At 46.5% G+C, this 24,304-nt stretch overlaps 2 protein-coding genes across 3 annotated transcripts in view; one reads left to right on the top strand and one right to left on the bottom strand.

Moving 5' to 3' along the window:
• Positions 1-15,298, top strand: part of KNTC1 (kinetochore associated 1) — a 62,794-nt gene extending 47,496 nt beyond the window's left edge. Inside the window, exons 49-64 of the mRNA XM_032228817.1 lie at positions 1,110-1,183; positions 2,014-2,224; positions 3,404-3,513; positions 5,599-5,648; positions 5,964-6,042; positions 6,542-6,660; positions 8,356-8,491; positions 8,613-8,708; positions 9,873-9,929; positions 10,089-10,143; positions 10,913-10,976; positions 11,725-11,854; positions 12,604-12,693; positions 12,779-12,921; positions 13,728-13,818; positions 14,966-15,298. Coding sequence (XP_032084708.1) covers positions 1,110-1,183; positions 2,014-2,224; positions 3,404-3,513; positions 5,599-5,648; positions 5,964-6,042; positions 6,542-6,660; positions 8,356-8,491; positions 8,613-8,708; positions 9,873-9,929; positions 10,089-10,143; positions 10,913-10,976; positions 11,725-11,854; positions 12,604-12,693; positions 12,779-12,921; positions 13,728-13,818; positions 14,966-14,989 — 1,529 coding nt within the window. The 3' untranslated portion in view covers positions 14,990-15,298. The remainder of the gene's footprint in view (positions 1-1,109; positions 1,184-2,013; positions 2,225-3,403; positions 3,514-5,598; positions 5,649-5,963; positions 6,043-6,541; positions 6,661-8,355; positions 8,492-8,612; positions 8,709-9,872; positions 9,930-10,088; positions 10,144-10,912; positions 10,977-11,724; positions 11,855-12,603; positions 12,694-12,778; positions 12,922-13,727; positions 13,819-14,965) is intronic.
• A 1,118-nt stretch (positions 15,299-16,416) lies between these two features.
• On the bottom strand, positions 16,417-24,017 carry VPS29 (VPS29 retromer complex component). 2 transcript variants are annotated; one of them, XM_032229928.1, is made up of 5 exons: positions 23,946-24,001; positions 20,213-20,224; positions 18,989-19,180; positions 17,334-17,569; positions 16,417-16,769 (listed from the first exon to the last, which is right to left on the bottom strand). In XM_032229928.1, exons 1-5 carry the CDS (start codon positions 23,946-23,948, stop codon positions 16,652-16,654), a joined length of 561 nt encoding a protein of 186 aa, XP_032085819.1. In that variant the 5' UTR covers positions 23,949-24,001; the 3' UTR covers positions 16,417-16,651. The 2 variants fall into 2 exon arrangements, with proteins under 2 accessions (XP_032085819.1, XP_032085820.1); XM_032229929.1 differs by lacking the exon at positions 20,213-20,224 and having other exon boundaries at positions 23,946-24,017.
• Positions 24,018-24,304: the final 287 nt, after the last annotated feature.

Raw genomic sequence — 24,304 nt, 5'->3', positions numbered from 1 at the left:
TTTTAACTGTTCGTGCCTTCTGGCAGCTCTGCGCATGCACGCACTGGGAACGGGGGGAGCCTGTTCCTCTGCCTCACTGCTGGTCCGGAGGCAGCACATAACTCCCAGACGGCCCAGGCCCCCTCTCTGCCTCCGATGCATAGCCCTCGTACGAGCCTTCCCCAGACTCCAGGACTGGCCCAGGTTCCTCCCCAACCCTCCTCACTGTCTGACTCTGCTGCCAGCAGGCCACAACAAGCAGTTCGAAAGCATGTTGCAGCAAGTAGATAAATAGGTGTTGTGACTCAGCAGAAGTTTGCTGTGAGTTGAGTCGGGATGCAGGAATAACAATGCAGCTGGGGCTCGTTAGTGTCGTCTTCTGGAGATAAAAGGACTGATGGTGCCACGCCCTGGTTGCAGAAGTCAACGTTCATTCGTTTGTTAGTGGTTCGTCATTCATCGGTCGTGGTTTGTTTGTGAGAGGCACTTGGATAAGTGATTTGCTTTCTTTCTGTAAACCTGGTTTTGCTGTAATAGCTCTTTGTTTTTGCATTCTGCTGCGTAACCTTTTTGCCAGAGACTTTATTTATGTTTATTTTGGGCTCGCAGCCAGCGTGAGCCAGGATTGATAAAGTTATTTCCTTTTAAGTCTGTCTGACTGTCGTCTGTGAACGAGCGAAGAAGGGGGGTCAGAACAAATAGGTATCACTTTGGTGCGCCTCGGCATATAGTCACGTGACGATGGAAGCGTGTTCAGACAACACTGGCACCTTCAGCCAGGAAATGGAGATAAGCACCATCCCTTAAAACTGGACATGAATGGACAGGGAAGCTTTTACCTTTTAAAACTGGGTTAAGCCACGGTTTCCTCTTTACTAAACAACCTACGATTGGCAGGAATTCCTGAGCAGGAGGAGCCAAACCAAAATCACCTTCCGCCTTCCCACGAGATCTCCCCTCTCCACTAAAGAGCCTTGGAAAGCCAACTTCATTGTCCATAGCAGATCTCGAGTCTTGCCGTGTCGGTTTTCTGTGTCATCTGCCTTGTCTGGAGAAGCTGGACGCTGAAGCCCAGAGAGACGACGGTGGACTTTTATGAATGTGGTTCTTTTCTCTGCTTTAACCTCCAGGGCCCTCCAAGGTGCAGACTCTGAAAATATGCCTTGGCTTAGCAAAACAATGGGCGAAGAATCCAAGAGTCACGGTAACCGAGAAACTTTTCCATGTTTAAAAACAGCTCTATTCTCCTCCCTTCTTTCCTTGTTCTGTTCTATTTCATTCCTATTCTATTTCATTGTATTCTATTCTCCTTCCTTCTTTATTTATTCTGTTCTATTCTATTCAATTCTATCTATTCTATTCTATTCTCCTTCTTTCTTTGTTCTGTTCTATTCTATTCCTATTCTATTTCATTCTATTCTATTCTTCCTTCTTTCTTTATTCTGTTCTATTCTATTCTATCTATTCTATTCTCCTTCCTTCTTTTCTTGTTCTGTTCTATTCTATTCCATTCCTATTCTATTTCATTCTATTCTATTCTCCTTTCCTTGTTCTGTTCTGTTCTATTCCATTCCTATTCAATTCTATCTATTCTATTCTCCTTCCTTCTTTTCTTGTTCTGTTCTGTTCTATTCTATTCCATTCCTATTCTATTTCATTCTATTCAATTCTCCTTTCCTTGTTCTGTTCTGTTCTGTTCTATTCCATTCCTATTCTATTCCATTCCATTCTATTCTCCTTCCTTCTTTCTTTATTCTATTCAATTCAATTCTATCTATTCTATTCTATTCTCCTTCCTTCTTTCCTTGTTCTGTTCTATTCTATTCCATTCCTATTCTATTTCATTCCATTCTATTCTCCTTCCTTCTTTCCTTGTTCTGTTCTGTTCTATTCCATTCCTATTCTATTTCATTCCATTCTATTCTCCTTCCTTCTTTCCTTGTTCTGCTCTGTTCTGTTTCATTCCATTTCCTTCTCTCTCTATTCCCTTCTATTTCTATTCCCTTCTATTTCCCTGTTCTCTTCTGTTCGAAGGAGGAGTCTCGTGAGAAGGCCCAGGCGCACCTGAAGAAGCTGCAGGGGCAGCATAAGAAGGCGGCCACCGAAGCCGTTTTGGCAGCCCAGAAACTGAACACGGAGGACCATCAGAAGCTCCTGGGCAAACCCACCAGTCTGACCATCCAGCTTTACCAGCACAGCAGCGTCGCTGAGAGAATCCAAAACCCGACAGGGAGAGACTATCCGGGTGAGCGCGCACTTGGCCTCTTGGTAAGAACGGCCTTCGGGCGTCGTAGGGTAGAAGTGAGCGAAGAGTCAGGCCTCGCCTCAACTTGGGCCTCCAAGTGACAAGGATCCTTCACTCCCATTTGGGTGAGAAAGGTAAAGTTTACTAGAAGTGAATTACTCACTTGACTTCTAGTAAACTTTGCCTTTCTCGCCCGAATGGGAGTGAAGGATCCTTGTCACTTGGAGGCTCAAGAGCAACAAAGAGGATTAGGGGACTGGAGGCCAAAACATACGAAGAACGGTTGCAGGAACTGGGAATGTCTAGTTTAATAGAAAGAAGGACGAGGGGAGACAGGATAGCAGCCTTCCAATATCTCAGGAGGTTCCCCAAAGAAGAGGGAATCAAGCTATTCTCCAAGGCACCTGAAGGTAGGACAAAAGGCAATGAGTGGAAACTAATCAAGGAGAGAAGCAACTTAGAACTGAGGAGAAATTTCCTGACAGTGAGAACAATTAATCAGTGGAACAGAAATTGTCTCCAGAAGTTGTGAATGCTCTAACACTGGAAGTCTTTAAGAAGATGTTGGATAACCATTTGTCTGAAGTGGTGTAGGGTTTCCTGCCTAGGCAGGGGGTTGGACTAGAAGACCTCCGAGGTCCCTTCCAACTCTGCTATTCTATTCTATTCTAAAGAGTGCAGAGAAGAGCAACAAAGAGGATTAGGGGACTGGAGGCTAAAACATATGAGGAACGGTTGCAGGAACTGGGTGTGTCTAGTTTAATGAAAAGAAGGACCAGGGGAGACATGATAGCAGTCTTCCAATATCTCAGGGGTTGCCCCAAAGAAGAGGGAGTCAAGCTATTCTCCAAAGAACCTGAGGGTAGGACAAGAAGCAATGGGTGGAAACTAATCAAGGAGAGAAGCAACTTAGAACAGAGGAGGAATTTCCTGACAGTCAGAACAATGAACCAGTGGAACAGAAGTTGCCTCCAGAAGTTGTGAATGCTCCAACACTGGAAGTCTTTAAGAAGATGTTGGATAACCATTTGTCTGAAGTGGTGCAGGGTTTCCTGCCTAAGCAGGGGGTTGGACTAGAAGACCTCCAAGGTCCCTTCCAACTCTCTTATTCTAAGTTGAGACAGGTCTGACCCAAAGGAAGATGTTGTCCTTCACAAACGTCCTTTTCTCTCTGTGTAGATATCCATGCTGCTGCTAGAGAAATAGCACAAATTAACGATCTGGACTTGAAGAGAACCTGGGACCACCTGCTGGAGAGATGGCTGTGTCCGAACGCCCTCCCGACAGGTGTAAGTTCGGCCTCTTCTGCCTGGCTATCCAGGTGTTGAGAGGTGGCACCACGGACCGTTCCTTCTGGCCTTCAGGATTAGCAGCTGCTGAGAAGATCTCCCCTTTGCTAAACATGCCCATCAGCCCATCCTGGCAGACTTCTGGAGCCTGCTAGCACCTTTTCAGACAAACATGCTTTTACTTTACTTTATTGTCACTGTATGTATATACACAGTGTACACATACAATGAAATTCATGTAACACCCAGAGACCCAACACACATAACTGTTCTGACCCCCTCCTCTGTCCAGTAACGAATGCCGAGACAAGCTTAACTGGAATGTACTTTAATAGCAAGACACCAAAACCTCGGTGGCTGAAAGCCAAGCAGAACAAACAGATAAGGACCTTGGCAGCAAATCAGACAAACTCAGGCAGCAATAAACACAGATAAGCCCTGGCAGCAATCCAGCCTGCCAAGCTCACAGTAATGTCCTCCGACATTCAATCCTGCGTTGACTTCTGCAAAGAGGGGCGTGTGCACAAGTAGCTTTTTTATAGTCTGGAGAGGAGCCTAATGACCACCAGCTGAGTGCAATTACCTCCTGTAATTGCGTAATTGTTCCTGACGCCTAGTAGCTCTTCGATGGCATGCATCCAGGAACAACTCACCACTGGCGTCGGGCTCACTCTCCCTTGTCTCCTCCCCACTGGTCCAAGGCTCAGGCGCCTCCTGGTGGCCAACCAGCCTCTCTGCGCCCTGCTCGGAGTCGGAACTCTGTCCAGGGTCCTCCACCTCCCCCAGAGCCGACTCATAGGGCCCCTCACTGTCGGAGTCTGGTGGCAGCTCCAACGGCACCTGCTGGGTCACAACACATAACAATCCCCAAACACCAAAAAATTCACCCACCCCTAAACCCCCCAAATATCCACACAATGGTGGCCCCTTAGTTCATTGTTGAGTGCAATGATAGCTCTGGGATAAAAGCTATTCAGAAGACGCACGGTCCGAGTTTTAATTGTTCTGTTATCTTCTGCCAGAAGGCAACAGTCTAAAAAAGATTGTAAGCAGGGTGGGAAGAGTCTACGAGAACTTTATGCAACTTCCTCAAATAGAGAGATGCGAAGATGTCATTCAGGGCTGGTAGCTGGAGCCCAGTGATATTCTGGGCAGTTTTAATGTTTCGCCGTAGAGCTTTTTCGTCCACCGCAGAGCTGCTCCCATACCATACAAGAATGCCGTATGTCAGGACGCTCTCGATGGTGCTGTGATCATAGGACAGAAGTAGATGCTGAGATAGATTTATCTTCCTGAACATTCTCAGGAAGTACAGCCTCTTCTTTGCCTTCTTCATAAGCATCTTAGCCTTCGTGGCCCATGAGAGGTCCTCTGAGATATAAATTATATTTATAATATTTTATTCAAGGGCATCTAGTTTCATTCTGTAGCTCACACCCAGGCAGGAAACGACACCACCTGTCCAGTAATGACGCCGCTTTTCATCTACCCAATAGCAAGAGTTGCTCAAAAACATTAAATCCCAAACTCCAGCAAAATGAATAAATCCTTGAAAAAGCATTCTAACATGCAGCAAAGCTAAAACTGGATGAGCAAACATACGTACAAATTCTCTCGGGGAGAGAATTTTGGCCCGGCATAGAGAAAGCTATTCTCCAAGGCAACTGAGGGCAGAACAAGAAGCAATGGGTGGAAATTAATCAAGGAGAGAAGCAACTTAGAACTAAGGAGAAATTTCCTGACAGTTACAACAATTAATCAGTGGAACAGAAGTTGCCTCCAGAAGTTGTGAATGCTCCAACACTGGAAGTCTTTAAGAAGATGTTGGATAGCCATTTGTCTGAAGTGGTGTAGGGTTTCGTGCCTAAGCAGGGGGTTGGACTAGAAGACCTCCAAGGTCCCTTCCAACTCTGTCATTCTATTCTAAAGCAAAGTACACTTGTTCCTCTTTCTGGCTTCCTAACTTTGCCAGTTACAGGAAGTCTTCCAAGGAAAAACATCCTTCATTCAATTGGCTTCGTTATCAGAATTCAGCTTCCCAAAAATCAGAGGGTCTTGAGGGTTTTTCTTGTTTTATTTTAAAAGGAGGCCTCGGAGGGTTTGGAAAACGTTCAAGAGGAGGATGACTTGAAGAGGTAAGTGATGGCTGGCTAGCCCAAGGTTGTGTGTTTGTGTTTGCCCGTGTGTGTTTCCCTTCAAACAGTGTAATTGGTAGCACGGAGCCTGCAAATTCCCAATCTTTTTAGAATGCAGCTGGGTAAAAAAGCACAGAGAATCCTTGACTTACAACAGGTTTGCTTTGTGACCAAAGTTACAACGGAATGGGGGGGAGGAAAGAAAATGTCTTTTTCACACTGTTGCAGCCATCCCAAATTCATATTTATGACAGTTGCAAAAAAACGATCAGCAAGGTTGTTGGGAAAAGAAAGTGTTGATTTCTGTTTCCGCAGAGTCATATACCTCCTCCAAGCTTATCCAGTGGAGAACCAGTTAAGGATTCTTTATGAATGTGCCGTTTCTGCCACCTCCGTAAGTCCCTATATATTATAATTAATTCCTATGCTATAATTCAGTCGGGTGGCTCAGGGGCTAAGACGCTGAGCTTGCCGATCAGAAAGGCTGGAAGTTCGGCGGTTCGAATCCCTAGCGCTCGCGTAATGGAGTGAGCTCCCGTGACTCGTCCCAGCTTCTGCTAACCTAGCAGTTCGAAAGCAGGTGAAAAATGCAAGTAGAAAAATAGAAAACCACCTTTGGTGGGAAGGGAAGAGCGTTCCGTGCGCCTTCGGCGTTGAGTCATGCCGGCCACATGACCCACGGAGACGTCTTCGGACAGCGCTGGCTCTTCGGCTTTGGAACGGCGATGAGAACCGCCCCTTAAGAGTCGGGAACAATGTGTGACCATATGTGTATAATTCAGTGTTTCTCCACCGTAGCCATTTTAAGAGGGGTGGACCTCAATTCCCAGAATACCCCAGCCAGCCGAGCTTTCATGAAACCCCGAAAGTCATATCGTCTCCCCTTATTTCAGCCCATAGGTGTCAACCAGCTGACCTTCGCCCACCGAAGCCGAGCGCTCCAGTGTCTGCTCTTCCTGGCGGATCCTTCGGCCATTGAATCGCTCTTCAAAAAACCCATGGAGAAAGTCAGGTGAGGGGTCACCTCCCATTTGGGGTGAGCTTAGTGGCATTCAGAGAGGATAAAAATGGATGGTTTTTTTTAAAAAATCGGTTTTGTTTTTATTTGAATCAGGTTTATTTTTACTTGAATCAGGTTTATTTTTATTTGAATCAGGTTTATTTTTACTTGAATCAGGTTTATTTTTACTTGAATCAGGTTTATTTTTACTTGAATCAGGTTTGTTTTTACTTGAATCAAGTTTGTTTTTACTTGAATCAGGTTTGTTTTTATTTGAATCAGGTTTATTTTTACTTGAATCAGGTTTATTTTTACTTGAATCAGGTTTATTTTTACTTGAATCAGGTTTATTTTTATTTGAATCAGGTTTATTTTTACTTGAATCAGGTTTGTTTTTACTTGAATCAGGTTTGTTTTTACTTGAATCAGGTTTATTTTTATTTGAATCAGGTTTATTTTTACTTGAATCAGGTTTGTTTTTACTTGAATCAGGTTTATATTTACTTGAATCAGGTTTATTTTTACTTGAATCAGGTTTATTTTTACTTGAATCAGGTTTATTTTTATTTGAATCAGGTTTATTTTTATTTGAATCAGATTTATTTTAATAAAATGCTTTGGGAGTAAAAATCTGTCTATGGATAGTTTTTTAAATTTGAGATACATTCATAATTTAGTTCATTCAGCATGAAATGGAGCTGTGGTGTAGAACGAGGTGGCTGTTTATTCTACTGTAGTGGCACTGTTGCTGAGTTCACAGCGGGTCAGAGGAGGACCCTCTGCAGAGAAAGATGACAGTTGATCTTTAAATGATGATTTTTTAAAGGGTGATTTAAATTGACTTGATTTAAATCAAATCCACCCCCCCCCCCCCGTAGCATTTTCAGAAGAAGAAAAAAAACCCTCTTAGGCTGGTTTCAGGCACCAAATGGGAATTCAGCTGTAATCTTGGGTTGGGGAGGTGGGTTGGCAGTGGAAACATTGGGAAGCTATCCAACGAACCGTTGGCACGAATTCTAATTGGTTCTAACTCTACTTGGCCTTAGAGCCTAAGTAATTGGGCTCCTTCAATTATATTAAAGGGAATTTATGACCTGTATAATAGCAATAGCAGTTGACTTATATACTGCTTCATAGGGCTTTCAGCCCTCTCTAAGCGGTTTTCAGAGTCAGCATATCGCCCCCACAGTCTGGGTCCTCACTTCACCCACCTCGGAAGGATGGAAGGCTGAGTCAACCTTGAGCTGGTGAGATTAGAACCGCTGAACTGCAGATAACAGTCAGCTGAAGTGGCCTGCAGTACTGCACCCTAACCACTGCGCCACCTCGGCTCTTTAAATGTGGCAGAGTATCTTCCCGCAAATGTATCCTGGTGCTCCTCATCATACCCTCCGCCATCTTCATTGCATCGGCTTACAGATTGCAGCTTACAACCTTACATCAGCTGGCAGCTATTAAATCCTCATTACCCGACACCCTCCCTCGGTTCAACTTCTACAATTAATTCTGGACTTTCCCTACCTCGGTTCAACTTCTACGGTCGCGTGGACGCTTGTAACTTCTCCCTGCTTCTCTCTTCCTCCTCGCTTCCGTCCCTCTGCACAAATCAAGAGAGTCGTCGGTTCTGCGTTCACTGGCTTAAGGTCAGAGTCTCACAATTCCTCACTCGCCACACCTACGCCGTTCTGTTTTTCTGCTTCCCGCCAGGAACTTCATGAAATGCTTCGTTTACCTGGCCCAGCTGGAAGCTCTGAATATCCCTTACACCTACGAATCCTTCCACAGGGCACCGAAGGAGGGCATGATCAAAGGCCTGTGGAAGAACCACAGCCATGAACCCAAGGTGATGCCGGCTGGGGGAATTCTGGGAGTCGGGAAAGCCACGGAGCTTAAAAGTTGGGGAAAGACGGGTGCAGGATAAGTCTTTCAATCCTGCACTTCCCCACAAAAACTTCCACTTTCAGGCGGTCAAACTGGTGGCTGAACTGTCCTTGCAGTACGAAGTATATGATCCTCTGCTTTGGAACGGTTTGCTGCAGAAGCTAATGGGGTTCAAAATGGTAAGAGCCTTTTTCTGCCTTCCCCCTCCCCATCCCACCCCACCTGGGACAAACGATGGAGCGCTAAGAAATCCCAAGTCCTCTACTGTATAGCACTGCAGAGCGAAAAAAGGCCGTACCATGTGCCTGCATTGTAGGGGTGTGGTGCTAAGATGCTGAGCTTTTGTCGATCAGAAAGATGGGCCGGTGGTTCGAATCCCTAGCGCCGCGTGAGCTCCCGTGACTCCTTCTCTTTCTCTCCCTCCCACCCACCTCTCCTTACCTCTTTCTTCTTCCCCTACCTCTCCTCCACATCTCACCTTATTTTCTCTTTCTTTTCTCCCTCCCTTCCTTTTCTACTTCCTTTCTTCCTCCTCTCCTTCCCCTTTTTCCTTCCCTTACTTCTCCCCTACTTCTACCCTCTTTCTTCTCCTTCCTACCCTTTCTCCTTCTCTTTCTCTCCCTCCCACCCACCTCTCCTTACCTCTTTCTTCTTCCCCTACCTCTCCTCCACATCTCACCTTATTTTCTCTTTCTTTTCTCCCTCCCTTCCTTTTCTACTTCCTTTCTTCCTCCTCTCCTTCCCCTTCTTCCTTCCCTTACTTCTCCCCTACTTTTACCCTCTTTCTTCTCCTTCCTACCCTTTCTCCTTCTCTTTTTCTCTCTTCCTCCCTCCTCTCCTTCTCTCCCTTCCACCCACCTCTCCTTACTTCTTTCTTCTTCCCCTACCTCTCCTCCACATTTCTTCTTCCTCTCCTACTATCTCTCCTTCTCTCTCTCTCTCTCCCATCCTCCACTTCTTTCCTTCGTCCCTCCATTCTCTACTTCCTTCCCCTCCTTTCCTTCCTTTCTTTTTCTATTGTTAGAGGTGTCTCTTTCAAACCCAGTTTATGTTTTCTTGAGGGTGTTATTTCCACAAGTCCATTTTTTTTTTCATATCAACTGTGCTATTTTTAAACGGCAAACTTATCAGCACCAAGTTATTTTACGGATTGCAACTTAGGGAGTTTCGCCTGTAGGATTGGGGCAATCAAAGCTCGGTTAATTTTTGATCTGCTTACTCAGTCAACTCTCCATTCTTTACCAAGCAGCGCGAATATTACGTCAAGGGGGAAATAACTCAAGTTTTTTGGCCGCCGTGTTCAATAAGATGCTATTCACGTATTTTATTCGATTGCATTTCAGGTCCACTGTTTGAGGAAAGTTTTAGTGGAGATCTCGGGCATTTATTCCTTATGGCCGGTGCGTAAATTTCAAGCACAAAGTCTTTCCAATCTCTTACTTTTAGTGGAATAATCATAAATCCACCAAGGAAAAAGGGTTTTCGCGTTTCACAATTAACTGATTGGTTCAGTTTTGTTCTCTCTGGAATTTTAAGATGCTTTTTATCTTTACTTTTAGATCCCAAATTACAGCCGAGCCTGGCAGTGTGTCATTCTAGCCCCAATGCTTTCTGGTAAGGGTTTTTTTTTTTTGGTTACCTTCATGCCATAATATGGGGACACTGTGGCTCAGGGGCTAAGACGCTGAGCTTGTTGATCAGAAAGGTCGGCAGTTCGGCGGTTCGAACCCCTAGCGCCGCATAACGGAGTGAGCTCCCGTGACTTGTCCCAGCTTCTGCCAACCTAGCAGTTCGAAAGCAGGTAAAAAATGCAAGTAGAAAAATAGGAACCACCTTTGGTGGGAAGGGAACAGCGTTCCGTGCGCCTTAGAGCCAAGGTGTGGCGCAGTGGTTAGGGTGCAGTACTGAAGGCCACTACAGCTGACTGTTATCTGCAGTTCAGCGGTTCAAATCTCACCGGCTCAAGGTTGACTCAGCCTTCCATCCTTCCGAAGTGGGTGAAATGAGGACCCGGATTGTTGTTGGGGGCGATATGCTGACTCTGTAAACCGCTTAGAGAGGGCTGAAAGCCCTATGAAGCGGTATATAAGTCTAACTGCTATTGCTATTGCTTTGGCGTTGAGTCATGCCGGCCACATGACCACGGAGACGTCTTCGGACAGCGCTGGCTCTTCGGCTTGGAAACGGAGATGTGCACCATTGCCCCCTAGAGTCGGGAATGACTAGAACATGTGCGTGGGGAAACTTTTCGTTTACTTTATGCCATCATAGGACAAACCAGGCTTTAGAAGCCATGGCAGAAATTCAGCAACGTCTCAGAAGGGGGAGTGAGTTCTCACCTGCACAAATCTTTTCTCTTCGTGTGTCGTCTTTTTTTTTTAAGCTTTAGGTCCACCCAACCTTGATCAACTGGAAGCCTTCTGCGGAAGTTTCAAGATGCTTTTGATGTAAGTGGAGGAACATTCCGGGGAGGGTTGTGTGTGTGTGTGAGAGAGAGAGAGAGACCCGGAGACCAAAATATAAAAATATTTTTAGTTATTGGAAGTGGGAAGAGAGGCTCCTTAGGCCAGATGAGATGATGGGATGGATTGTTTCACTGTGATCATTTTTTTTAATGGTGTAAAGAATATGTAACATAGGGGGAGGGGAATCGGTTGTTTCTTATTAGTAATAAAAAGGGTGTCTCAGTGGCTAAGACGCTGAGCTTATCAGAAGGTCCGCAGTTCAGCGGTTCGAACCCCTAGTGCCGCATAATGGAGTGAGCTCCCGTGACTCGTCCCAGCTTCTGCCAACCTAGCCGTTCGAAAGCACGTAAAAAATGCAGGTAGAAAAATAGGAACCACCTTTGGTGGGAAGGGAACAGCGTTCCATACACCCTCGGCGTCGAGTCGTGTCGGCCACATGACCATGGAGACATCTTTGGACAGCGCTGCCTCTTCGGCTTTGGAACAGAGAAGAGCACCGCCCCCTAGAGTCGGGAACGACCAGCACAGATGTGCGAGGGAGAACCTTTACCTTTTTAACAAAAAGAGAAGCTGTTCTCTGTCAGCCCGCTCTTTATCTACCGAGAGTGTTTAATATAGGGAAGCAGAAGGCAAGACGCCAGAAAGAATTGAGTTTTTAGCTTATAAATCCGGATCTTTGGCGAGTTGATTTTTAATGGCTGACACAACTCTTTTCTGCCTCCCCCACAAGGTGTCCCGTCTTGGCGGATCTGGATTTAACTGGGATCGCAAAGCGATACGCCCAGTTGGACCTGACGGCTTTGGCTTTAGGATGCCTGGTCCTGATTCCTCAACAGGAGAAGAGAGCCCAGCAGATTCAGGTGAGCATAGGTGCCTCTTGTGGCCCAGCAGGAGTCGTTGGAGCTGCAAACAGACTCCGACAGCGAGGGGCCTTATGGGTGGAGGTGGAGGACCCTGGACAGGGTTCTGACTCCAATCAGGGGGCAGAGAGGCTGGTTGGCCACCAGGAGGCACCTGAGGCATGGAGCAGCGGTGAGAGCCGAAGGGAGTGTGCTCCTGACGTCAGGCCTTGGGAGCAGTGATGAGGAGACAAGGGAGGTGGTCCTGGATGCCAGGCAATGCCAGGCAGATCAACGGAGAAAACAGCTACATAGTTACAAAAGATAATTGGACTCAGCTGGTTGTAATTAGGCTCCTCTCAAGATTGTATTTAAGGAGGGACTCGGGGAGGAGTCTGATTTTCAGGATTCAACTTCATTCATAATGCTGGAGAAGCTGTTATCTGTCTATGTCGACGTCTGAGTTGCTGCCAAGGTTCCTATCTGTTTCTTTATGCTTGGGCTTTCAGCCACCGAAGTTTTTGTTTCCTGTTAATTAAAGTGCTGTGAAATTCCAGTTAAGCTTGTCTCGGCGTTTGTTACTGGACGGAGGAGGGGGTCAGAACAGGTGCCCGTCCTCCCAACCCCCCGTGCCTCTCCCGATGCGCAGGGATCGCAATTCCCACAGTCGTGACGCTCTTCACATGACGAGATCCGAAGCATTTCGGGCGCATGACATGATTTCCCACGCTTCTTTGAAGAGAAGTGACCCCGTTTTCCCCTCCCGACAGGCCTTTCTGTCCTCGTCCGATCTCGAGCGGCTGCTGCAGCAGACGGAGGAGTACCTGAGCCTGGGCGAGGCGGCCATTGTGGCTTCACAGGTAGGCAAAGAGGGGGGGGGGTTGAAGCCAACGCGGCAGGGCTGACCTGCTCGTCTTCCAGAGTAACCTTCCCCCTGCTTTGTAGGTGAGGAGTTCCATCCTGGACCACATCCTTCACCAGACAGACAAGGACTTGGCAGATGTCAAATATTTCCCGTTATTGAAGATACAAGAAAGGCATCCTGGCCAAGTGAAGGGCTTGGTTGAAAAAATGGTAGCTAAGGACAGGTAAGAAAAAAAGGGGTGCGTTTCCTGGATTTATGGTTCTGTTTGTTTTTGGGGACGCAGTAACTCGGTGGCCAAAGCGCTGAGCTTGTCGATCAGAAAGGTCGGCAGTTTGGCGATTCGAATCCCCAGCGCCGCGTAACGGAATGAGCTCCCTGTTACTTGTCCCAGCTTCTGCCAACCTAGCAGTTCGAAAGCAGGTAAAAAATGTGAGTAGAAAAATAGGAACCACTTTTAGTGGGAAGGGAACAGTGTTCCTTGCGCCTTTGGCATTGAGTCGTACCGGCCACATGACCACGGAGACGTCTTCGGACAGCGCTGGCTCTTCGGCTTTGAAACGGAGATGAGCACCGCCCCCTAGACTCGGGAACGACTGGCACAGATGTGCGAAGGGAAGCTTTACCTTTTTTTTTTTATGGAAGAGGACACTTCTGAAGCCTCAAGTTTTTTTTATTAAATGTATGTCACGCCTTTCCATCGGGAATCCAGGGAAGAGGACACAGCATTCCCCCTCTTCCTGTTTCCCCTCTACTGGATAGTACGTGGCGAGCTAATTCACCTTTGCCTGGGGAAAGTTTTCTGGGAAGTTCAGCTTTCCGATCCTTTAAGGGAAAGGACTCTTCTATGCCATACGTGTCTTGCAACATACGCAATTAAGAGGCCTCCCCCTAATCCAGAGGTCTTCAAATTTGGCCACTTTTAAGACTTGTGGACTTCAACTCCCAGAATGGAGTTGAAGTCCAAAGTCTTAGTCAAGTTTGGGGACCCCTGCCCTAATCCCTCGCCTTCTCCCTTTTGTGGCTGTGCAGGATGGAGGATGCAGCATCTCTAATAAGAGAATATCTTCTGAAGCCCGAAATGTCTCTTCCGTTGGAACGCACGGCTTCCGAGGTGGTGAAGGTACTCGGTTTTAATTTTTTAAATCGGCCTGAAAGGCCCATTTGGGGGAGGGAATTGTGCTATTCTGTTTTTCTGCCAAACGCATCTTCCGCTGGGCTGAAATTTCTTAGGCCAAGTCACATCCCTGGTCATCCGGGTCAGGAATTGGTGAACTATTTATTTTCTTAGCACATGAGAAGCCTCCGGTAAAGGATTAAATACTTCCTTCCCCAGGAAAAGAAATGACCCGGGTTTCAAAACTCAATTCCACTTTGCTCTCTGCACAGAACAAAATGTTATTGATTTATTTATTTTATTTGTCTTGTATGCCGCCCACTCCCGAAGGACTCCGGGCGGCTCACAATAGACAAGGGGAGGGGGATAAATAGACAAAACAACACTTTAAAAATATGCAACATTCACATTTTCCGTGGGGCTGGATATTTCACAAGCCCCCCCGGCCTGCTGGAGCAGCCAGGACTTGGGGGCTTTGCGGAAGGCCGGGAGGGTAGTAAGGGTCCGGATCTCCACGGGGAGGTTGTTCCAGAGGGCTGGAGCTGCAACAGAGAAGGCTCTCCCCCGGGGAGTCGCCAGCCGACATTGGCTGGCAGATGGAATCCGGAGGAGGCCCAACCTGTGAGATCTAATCGGTCTATGGGAGGTAATCGGCAGGAGGCGGTCTCTCAGGTACCCAGGTCCGATGCCATGTAGGGCTTTATAGGTAACGACCTATTATTAATGTAATAGGTAATCCTCGCCTTACAAACAGTTTGTTTAATGACCATTCAAAGCTACAACAGCACTGGAAAAGTGACTTATGCCTATTTTTCACACTTACGACTGTTGTACCATGATCAAAATTCAGATGCCCGGCCACTGGCATGTACTTACGATGATGGGGTAGTGTGACCCCCTTTTGCAAAATCAATGCGGAAGTCAGATTCACTTAACAACTGGGCTACTAGCTTGACACCTGCAGTGATTCGCTTAATAACCGCAGGCAAGAAATGTCATGAACGTGCCTGGCTTAGCAACAGAAATTTTGGGTTCAATTCTGGTCGTAAGTGGAGGACCGCCTACATCATGTACATAACGTAGTTTTTGAGAGAAACTTAATCTGATCTTTGGATCTTACCTTGGTCTTTTTTTAAAAAAAATCTCCTTCCAGATGTACTTCAGGGAGCTGGCATAAACTCGGATGTAAATTCCCCAAAGACGACGGTATTTCTCCATAACCTCATCTGTACCTACAAAAGATTTTAGCCTCAATTCTACTTGAGACTAATATGATCAACGTGTCATTTCTGTCTACTGTGCAAAAGGAAACAGAAACGACTCTGAGAGTTCAGAGTAGAAACTAGTCTACTCTGAACTGAAAACTACTCTCTGTTGTACTGCTGTCTGTGTTTGCTTGTAAACTACTACTACGTTGGAGAAAACCTATATTGGTACTGTACATTTATCTTCACTGTGATGAAATTAGCAGGTTGTCAAGAGTTTGTTGCAGAAAAATCAGATCCAGAACGCACACACAGGTAACTGATTCAGCTGGATTCATTAATATGTATTACATTAATATTTATATAAAGGATTTAATGAATCCAGCTGAATCAGTTACCTGTGTGTGCGTTCTGGATCTGATTTTTCTGCAATAAACTCTGACAACATGCTAATTTCATCACAGTTTCCACATTTCAGGGGTGTTTATACAGACTATATCCAGCAAACTCACTCTGTATCCCTTTGATAGTGTCATATCATAATTAAAGAGCCGAGGTGGCGCAGTGGTTAAATGCAGCACTGCAGGCTACTTCAGCTGACTGCAGTTCTGCAGTTCGGCTGTTCAAATCTCACCGGCTCAGGGTTGACTCAGCCTTCCATCCTTCCGAGGTGGGTGAAATGAGGACCCGGATTGTTGTTGGGGGGCAATATGCTGACTCTGTAAAACCGCTTAGAGAGGGCTGAAAGCCCTATGAAGCGGTATATAAGTCTAACTGCTATTGCTACTGAAAGTTTTCATATAAGGAGAGATGGAAAGAATCTCCTGTTTTAATAAATAAAGATAAATCAATAAATATGTGAAGTCATGGCTCTTCCTGATCATCCATGGACATTTAAGGCACACGTGTCTGCCTTGCACACTTGAAATTAATGCTCTCCAGGGCCAGGCGGCTTAAAGGTGAAGCGAGCCGAAGACCAACGTATCTGAAACGTTGCCGTAAATAATCTCAATGATAACAATCTTCATCAAATCGAAGTGGAAGAATATATTTATTCTAAAGCAATTCACATGAACAGGTAGAATTATGCTATGCACGTTGGATAGTATTTACAAGCAGGAGCCATTTGGGGGGTGGGTGGGAGCAAAGGAGATGGGGGGGGAATAAACAAGCTAAACCAGTGTTTCTCAACCTTGGCAACTTGAAGATGTCCGGACTTCAACTCCCAGAATTCCCCAGCAGTGGTTAGGACAGTGTTTCTCAACCTTGTCAACTTGAAGATGCCCGGACTTCAACTCCCAGAATTCCCCAGCAGTGGTTAGGACAGTGTTTCTCAACCTTGGCAACTTGAAGATGTCCGGACTTCAACTCTCAGAATTCCCCAGCCAGCATTCGCTGGCTGGGGAATTCTGGGAGTTGAAGTCCGGACATCTTCAAGTTGCCACGGTTGAGAAACACTGAGCTAAACCAAGACAGGTGTTGTCAGAAGAAAGGGCTTGTAAACTTAGTTGCCTGCAACACGACAAAAGAAGCCACTTGGCCAACTCACAAGGCTGCAAACACTGCGGACTGCTGGGTGTGGATTGCAAAGAAGGCTGGAAGGAGTTAAGGGTTGGGAGATGTGCCCACGTGCTTTAACATTTCTTGTACTCGATTCTTTCCACCTTCACGTCGTCCCCAATCAGCTGATAGACGTAAGTGACCACTGTGGAGGCCTGGATGTCCATCAGCACGAAGGACGGGACGATATTGCTGGGAAAGGAACAGAAGGGGGGGGGAAACAACCCGTTATTTTGCTGACGGCATCAGGAATCTTAGGTTGGGGGGAGTCTACACATAATACCCTGTTTCCCCGAAAAGAAGACAGGGTCTTATTTTCTTTTGAACCCCGAAATAAGCGCTTGGCCTTACTTTCGGGGTCTTATTATTTTGGGGGTGCAGGAAGCGTGAGTGGTCACCTCGTGGCTGCTGCTGTGTTGCAATATTTTCAGGGGGAGGCTTATTTATTATTTATTTATTAATAGGATTTATATGCCGCCCAATCCCGAAGGACTCCGGGCGGCTTACAAAAAGAAGAGGAAGGAAGAAATTATTTTTAAAAAGACAGATTTAAAAGCACAACACACGCATTCGTTCTGATTGGGGCTGGACCTCAACAGTGAGGTCAACAGCCCCAGGCCTGCCGGAATTGCCAGGTCTTAACAGCTTTCCTGAAGGTCAACCTTATTTCAGCGGATGCGCTCAAAAGCCCCCAATTGGGCTTATTATTCGGGGAGGTCTTATTTTCAGGGGGAACAGGGTAGAAGTATAACTTACTTTTCCAAAGCGTTGTAGGCCCCTGTGGCTGATCCTGGGTTAATGTAGAACTTGTTCTCGTGTTCAAATGCCTCGAACTTGTGCGTGTGGCCCGAAATCAAGATGTCGACGTCGAACTGCCTCTGGAGGAGAGCGAGGCTGGCCACGTCGCCCCAGGGAATGACTTGATGGCCGTGGATCAGACCGATCTTGAACTGCCCCACAGTAACCACTTTCTGTTCGGGATAGTTCAGGTTCTAGAAGGGAAGGCAGAGCATGAAAACGAGAGCGGCAGAAAAGGCGTTATCCTCTCTCAAACCTTCCATATAGAGCCGAGGTGGCGCAGTGGTTAAATGCAGCACTGCAGGCTACTTCAGCTGACTGCAGTTCTGCAGTTCGGCTGTTCAAATTTCACCGGCTCAAGGTTGACTCAGCCTTCCATCCTTCCGAGGTGGGTAAAATGAGGACCCGGATTGTTGTTGGGGGCGATATGCTGACTCTGTAAACCGCTTAGAGAGGGCTGAAAGCCCTATGAAGCGGTATATAAGTCCAACTGCTATTGCTATCTATCTATCTCTATATGTCTGTCTGTCTGTCTATCTATCTATTTATCGGATTGTTGGGGGCGATATGCTGACTCTGTAAACCGCTTAGAGAGGGCTGAAAGCCCTATGAAGCGGTATATAAGTCCAACTGCTATTGCTATCTATCTATCTATCTCTATATGTCTGTCTGTCTGTCTATCTATCTATTTATCGGATTGTTGGGGGCGATATGCTGACTCTGTAAACCGCTTAGAGAGGGCTGAAAGCCCTATGAAGCGGTATATAAGTCTAACTGCTATTGCTATTCCAGAGGAAAATGTCCTCTTTTGGGCGGGGCTGGGGGATGAATTTTCAGGCGCTGTCCCTCGTAACAAAGTGGCAAAAGTGGGTGAATCAAGACAGGAGGAAGATGGCCATTAGCTGGACAAAAGGGGCCGAAAGCATTTCTTACGTTCTGGGAAGCCAAGATAATATCTGGACATAGTTCAGGCGGATACATCCCTCATTCACTGAAGCCCCCAAAAGGAGGCAAATTGGCCATAAAGAAAAGGGAGGGGGGGGGGCAGATTGGCACAATTCGACTTTGCTCAATCACAATGAAATAAGCTTCCACGTGGAACTGATTAGCTGGTTCCATCCATGCAATGCAATCTTTTCTCAACCTTGGAACTTGAAAAATGGGTAGACTTCAACTCCCAGAATTCCCCAGCCAGCTACCCCTCAGGGAGAGAGAACAGCTTGGAAAATCAGGTAAAGCTTCCCTTCGCACATACGTGCTAGTTGTTCCCAACTCTAGGGGGCGGTGGCCATCTCCGTTTCAAAGCCGAAGAGCCAGCGCTGTCCGAAGACGTCTCCGTGGTCATGTGGCTGGCATGACTCAACGCTGAAGGCGCACGGGACGCTCTTCCCTTCCCACCAAAGGTGGTTCCTATTTTTCTACTTTCGAACGGCTAGGTTGGCAGAAGCTGGGACGAGTCACGGGAGCTCACTCTGTTATGCGACACTGGGGATTCGAGCCGCCGACCTTTCTGATCGACAAGCTCAGCGCCTTAGCCACTGAACCATCCCGTCCCTTGATAAGTTACCCAGGCAGAAATCCCAGTTTTCAGCAGCCTCGTCAAACATCGTTACCTCATCGAAATCGCCCCTCACGACGTGAACGTCTCCAGCCAAGGTCTTGAGATAGTCATAGCTCTCCTTTGTACAGAGGTTTCCCGTGCAAAGAATGTGCTGGATTTTGCCCGGAACCAGCAGTTTCTTGAATTTAGCTGGGAGGCTGTTACAGCGGTGAGGAATCTGAAGGTCGCCCAACACTAACACCAACTTAGGACAAGAGAGAAGAGGCGTTTTAAGATTCTAGCCATGCATCAACCAGGTTTCCAGCACAGGGGAGAGAAAGAAATGCCCTTCAAATCAAGGCAACCTGCCAACTTCTAGCAGCTTTGCGAATCCCGTTGCAATTGTGCATTCGTTTTAAAAAACAACAACGTTAGATTCGCTGCAGATAAAATCACGGCGACACGTTACGCGGGAGGAATGTTAAAAATAGCGACTTAATCCAAATTGTTTTTAGGAATTTTAAAAACATAACTTGCTCCAGATTTTTTTCCCCGTGTGTGCAACCGTTTAAACGAACGGGCCACAAAATTTGAGACAATTGGACAAGTGGACAGTTGCAGGGATTATACACAGCTACTTTTTAAGGGGGGGAGGGAATCCCATCCTTTGAATAGATCAGTGGTTCCCAAACTTGGCAACTTTTAAGACTTGTGGACTTCAACTCCCAGAATTCTCCAGCCAGCAGAGCTCTGCTGGCTGGAGAATTCTGGGAGTTGAAGTCCACAAGTCTTAAAGTTGCCAAGTTTGGGAACCACTGGAATAGATCGTCTTCTGCAGGCTTGAAAATTAGCTCTAGGCTGGCCCTCTGTCCTCAGTTGAGGAATGGCAGGATTCTAAAGGGGAAGCCTGTCTATATGTATCTTACAAGCGTATCCTGCTGGGTGGCTGTGCCACTACTGAAAAAGGTTGGCAATCACCAACTTTCTGACTTGGCAAGGTGGCCCCTGCCAAATCGCATGGCTCTATGTCTGATTTTATTAAGGGCGAAGAGATTACTTTAAGCTCTATGGACTTCAACTCCCAGAATTCCCCAGCCAACATGGCGCCCTCCAGATGAGTTGGGAATGCTGGAAGACACCAGACTGGGAAAGAATGGGTTAAAGCAAGGGGACCGAAACAAGGCAAAGGTTTGACTTTGAATGATGCCACCTTGGAAGCCGCTAAAAGAGTTGTCACCTACCACCAACACCACCAACACCAACACCGTCAGCAAGAGGCCAAGATGAACCAACTTACTCTGTGCCCAGCCTTATTGGATGAAGAGGTTGATTGCAGACAAGAGCAAAAGATGAGGGGCAGCATGGGTGGAGATGGGGATGGAAAAAAATAGGGGTGAGACATGAATAGTGTTAAATTAAAAGGAAGCAACAGAAAAAGGAAACATCTCAAAGCCAAATTAATAGGCAAAAATCACCAATGAAATCTGAATGGTTAGCAAAGGAAATGTTAAAAAAATAATAATCTGATTTATTCAAGTTACGGGTTACCCAATCAACTCTCCCAGGCAGCTTCCTTCATTTTACAGAATAAGCCACAAAAATCTTGCAAGCGTATTTTACAATCCGTGGTAAAATATTTGGTAAAAAGAGCAGGTTTGCACAGTTCAATGTCGGTTCTGCTCATTTTAGCAACGGAAAGAGTTCTTTGTGTAGATAAGCATTGGGGTAGAAATGACCCAAAATATCCTAAATAAATATAATGAAAAACGCTTTATGAATGCTTTCCGTATAGCTGTCAGGTGAAAAACCAAGGCTTGGAATATTAAGTGATGAATAAAGGTAGACATCAGCTTAAACCACGTTTCCTAAAACTTGGGATTTTCGTTTGATTGTTATTTTACTCCATTTGGGATTTTAAGAACCGCAGGAACGTCTTCCTGATTTATTGCTTTTGAAGCCGGTATCCCGTTTCTGTTCAGAAAGACGGAGAGGCCGAGTGCAGAAAATTCCTCAACTCCGAGCGTTCTCCTATTGGGAGCCGAGAGATTTCATCTCAAGCCCTTTTTGCAGTCATGCAGTCTAAAAACAATCTTGTTTGCCGATGGAAATTCTCAAATGCCCGACACCCCAAATTAGGCCTGGGCCTGTTGATTAATGTCCAGCCCCACTCAGATAGAATGGATGGTGTGTAATTTTAATAACTGTATTTTTATTCTTAAATTTTAAATGTTTTTATCTTGCTCTGTAAGCAGCCCAGAGTCCCACGGGATTGGGCGGCATACAAATTCTATTAAATTTCAAATTTCAAATTACAGCTCCACCCTTTTCCGATATTCCCAGAAGGATGTCTGCAAACATAAAGACAAGCTGCTTTTCCTGAAGCTAATCGGTTCTTACCTTATACCAAACATTGTTATAATTTATGTAGCGTGAGTGATCCCACCGAGAGCTTGAGAAATAAAAAATGGACCAAATGGCCCTTTTACAACTAAGTTGCCTCCACGGATAAAATGTGCTGTACCAATAAATAGTAGCATTTCTTCTCAACACTGCAGGGAATTTCCTACTAGGATGCTACACACGGTGGCTCATTTCACAGGTGGGTTAGCCAGGCACCATCAACATAGATAAGCTGTTGCCTTACCTATCATGAAAGCAGGTGAGTTACAGGTAGTCCTTGACTTACAACAATTCATTTAGTGACCATTCAAAGTTACCAAGGCGCTGAAAAAGGGGACTTATGACCGTTTTTCACACTTACAATCGTTGGTCAAATGATCAAAATTGAGATTTTTGGCAACTGATTCAGATTTACGACGGTCATAGTGTCCCGGGGGGATCACATGATCCCCTTTTGCGACCTACTGGCAAGCCAAGTCAATGGGGAAACCAGATTCATTTAACGACCGTGTTACTAATGTAATGATGACAGTGATTCACTTACCAACGGTGGCAAGAAATGTCGTGAAATGGGCCAAAATTCACTTAAGAAATGGTTCACTTAGCAACAGGGCTCCATTGTTGTTGTAAGTCAAGGACTGTCTGTTTGTCGTGCAGGGAGATCACCAGGAAGGCGAAGCAGAAGACAGAGGAAAAACCCCTGGAGCTCAATCTTACCGCAAAATTCACTGAGAGGTTCACTTGATCGCAATAGAGCAGTGTTTCTCAACCTTGGCCACTTGAAGATGTCCGGACTTCAACTCCCAGAATTCTGGGAGTTGAAGTCCGGACATCTTCAAGTGGCCAAGGTTGAGAAACACTGCAATAGAGCATCCCACATTCTTTACTTTGAAACATCAAAGAATTGTAAATGACGCCTAAGAATGAAGGCTGCTGCCAATTCTAAGCCCCATCAGCCACACAGAATCCCAAAGAATTCAAAATTAAGGTCTAATTGGCTTGGAGGTCAAAGGTCGAAGCTCTTCCCTAATTGGTTTAATTTGTGGTTTTTTTTTTCTGAAGAAGCTCCGATGCAGCCAAGGGATAAAACTCCCATTTCCCCCTAGGAGAAATGTAACCTAAGCTATAAAATAAATATCTCTATCTGATCGATTTGTATTTATCAGTTTGTCAAACATGTACAAGATAGCAGGTATAAATATAAACATGGACATGAACGGAAGAAATGAATACAAATAAATGGGGACAGTAGGACAGGGATATAGGCACCCTGGTGCCCTTAACCGACCTCTCAGGAATGGGGTGAGGCGCATGGTAGGCAGTTTGAGGTTGAAGCTGTGGGGGGCTTTGAGGCTGTAACCACGGAGTCAGGAAGAGCATTCCAGCACTCTTTTGTTGGAGTTGTATTTTCTGCAATCAAGTTTGGAGCGGTAATGCTTTTTTCTTTCTCCTTCTCCTCCTCCTTTATCCTTCTCTTCCTTCTCTATGTCTTCTCCACTTTTCTTCGCTTTTTCTCTTTTGTTCTTCCTCCCTTCTTTCTTCCACTTCCTCTCCACCTTATTCTTTTTCTCTCCCTCTTCTCATCCATCTTTTTCTCCTCCTCCTTCCCCTCTCCTCCGCCTCCTCCTCTCTCCTCATCTGCCATCCCTTCTCCTCCTCCTTTTCCTATCCTCCTTTCCCTCATCCACCATCCCTCCTTCCCCTTCTCCTTTTGCTTTTTTCTCCTCCTCCTCCTTCCCCTCTCCTCCTCCTCCTATCCCTCCTCATCTGCCATCCCTTCTCCTCCTATCCTTCTCCTCTCCCTCCTCCATCCCTCCTTCTTCTCCTTCTTTCTCCTCCTTCGCCTTCCCCTCTCCTCCTCCTCCTATCCCTCCTCCATCCCTCCTTCCCCTTCTGCCTTTTTCTCCTCTTTTTCTTCTTCTCCTCCTGCTTCTTTCTCTAATTCTCCTTCCCCTCTCCTCCTCCTCTCTCCTCATGCGCCATCCCTTCTCCTTTTCCTATCCTCCTCCTTTCCCTCATCCACCATCCCTCCTTCCCCTTCTCCTTTTGCTTCTTTCTCCTCCTTCTCCTATCCCTCCTCATCCACCATCCTTCTCCTACCCTCCTCCTCCTCCTCTCTCTCATCCATCATCCCTCCTTCCCCTTCTTCTTCTTTCTCCTCCTTCCTCTTTTCCTTCTTCTTCTTCTTCTTTCTCTTTTCCCTACCCCCTTTTCTCCCTCCTCATCCACCATCGTCTCCATCTCTGCCTCTCCACCCACCTATCTATCTATCTATCTATCTATCTATCGTATATAATTAAAAAGTTAAGAAGCAGAATATTTATGGAAAATGACCAAAATTAAATGTTTTCTCCGGGGGGGGGGAGAGAGGAAAAGGGGGGGAACACATTCAAACCAATTTACGGCCTGTCTGAATTCGGGGCTGGAGCCAGATTGACAACACACACACACACACACAAGAGCCCCACTGCCACCCTCCCAGCTGGGTGGGGATGATGGGATTTGTTGTCCCACGCAGCTGGAGGGCCCCCGGGCTGTCAGCGCGGCCAGGACAGACCCAGGCTGGGCTTCCCGGCCAACCCGGGGGCCTTTTGGGGGCCCCTCATCGCTCCCCTCACAGAACGACTCACCATCCTGGCCGTTCCTTCGGACCCCCGCCCACTTTCCGCCGCTTCCGGTGAGCCCAGCCCAGAAGGCCGGAAGTGCTGACTACGGAAGCCGAGAGGAGGCCAAAAAAAAAAAAAAGCGCCCACTACAGTAGGAGGAGGCTGGGCAGGCGGGGCTGGTAGAGTTCTTCGATTGCAACCCTACATGAGCGGCGCTGTTGGGTCGCTGAATGGAGGGTGGAAGCCCAGCAAAGGGTGGAAGAAATAAGGGCTTAGCACGACAGGGTTCAGGATGATGCGAATGTAATCGGGGCTGCTGGGAAAGAGTGGTTAAACGGAAGCGGGGGGGGGGGGGTTGTCAACTGCCCCGCATATGGCGGCAT

This window comes from Thamnophis elegans, chromosome 13 (assembly GCF_009769535.1).
Source record: "Thamnophis elegans isolate rThaEle1 chromosome 13, rThaEle1.pri, whole genome shotgun sequence".
Lineage (NCBI taxonomy): Eukaryota > Metazoa > Chordata > Lepidosauria > Squamata > Colubridae > Thamnophis > Thamnophis elegans.
Note: the sequence above shows the minus strand (reverse complement) of the source record. Positions and strands in the feature narration are given on the sequence as shown.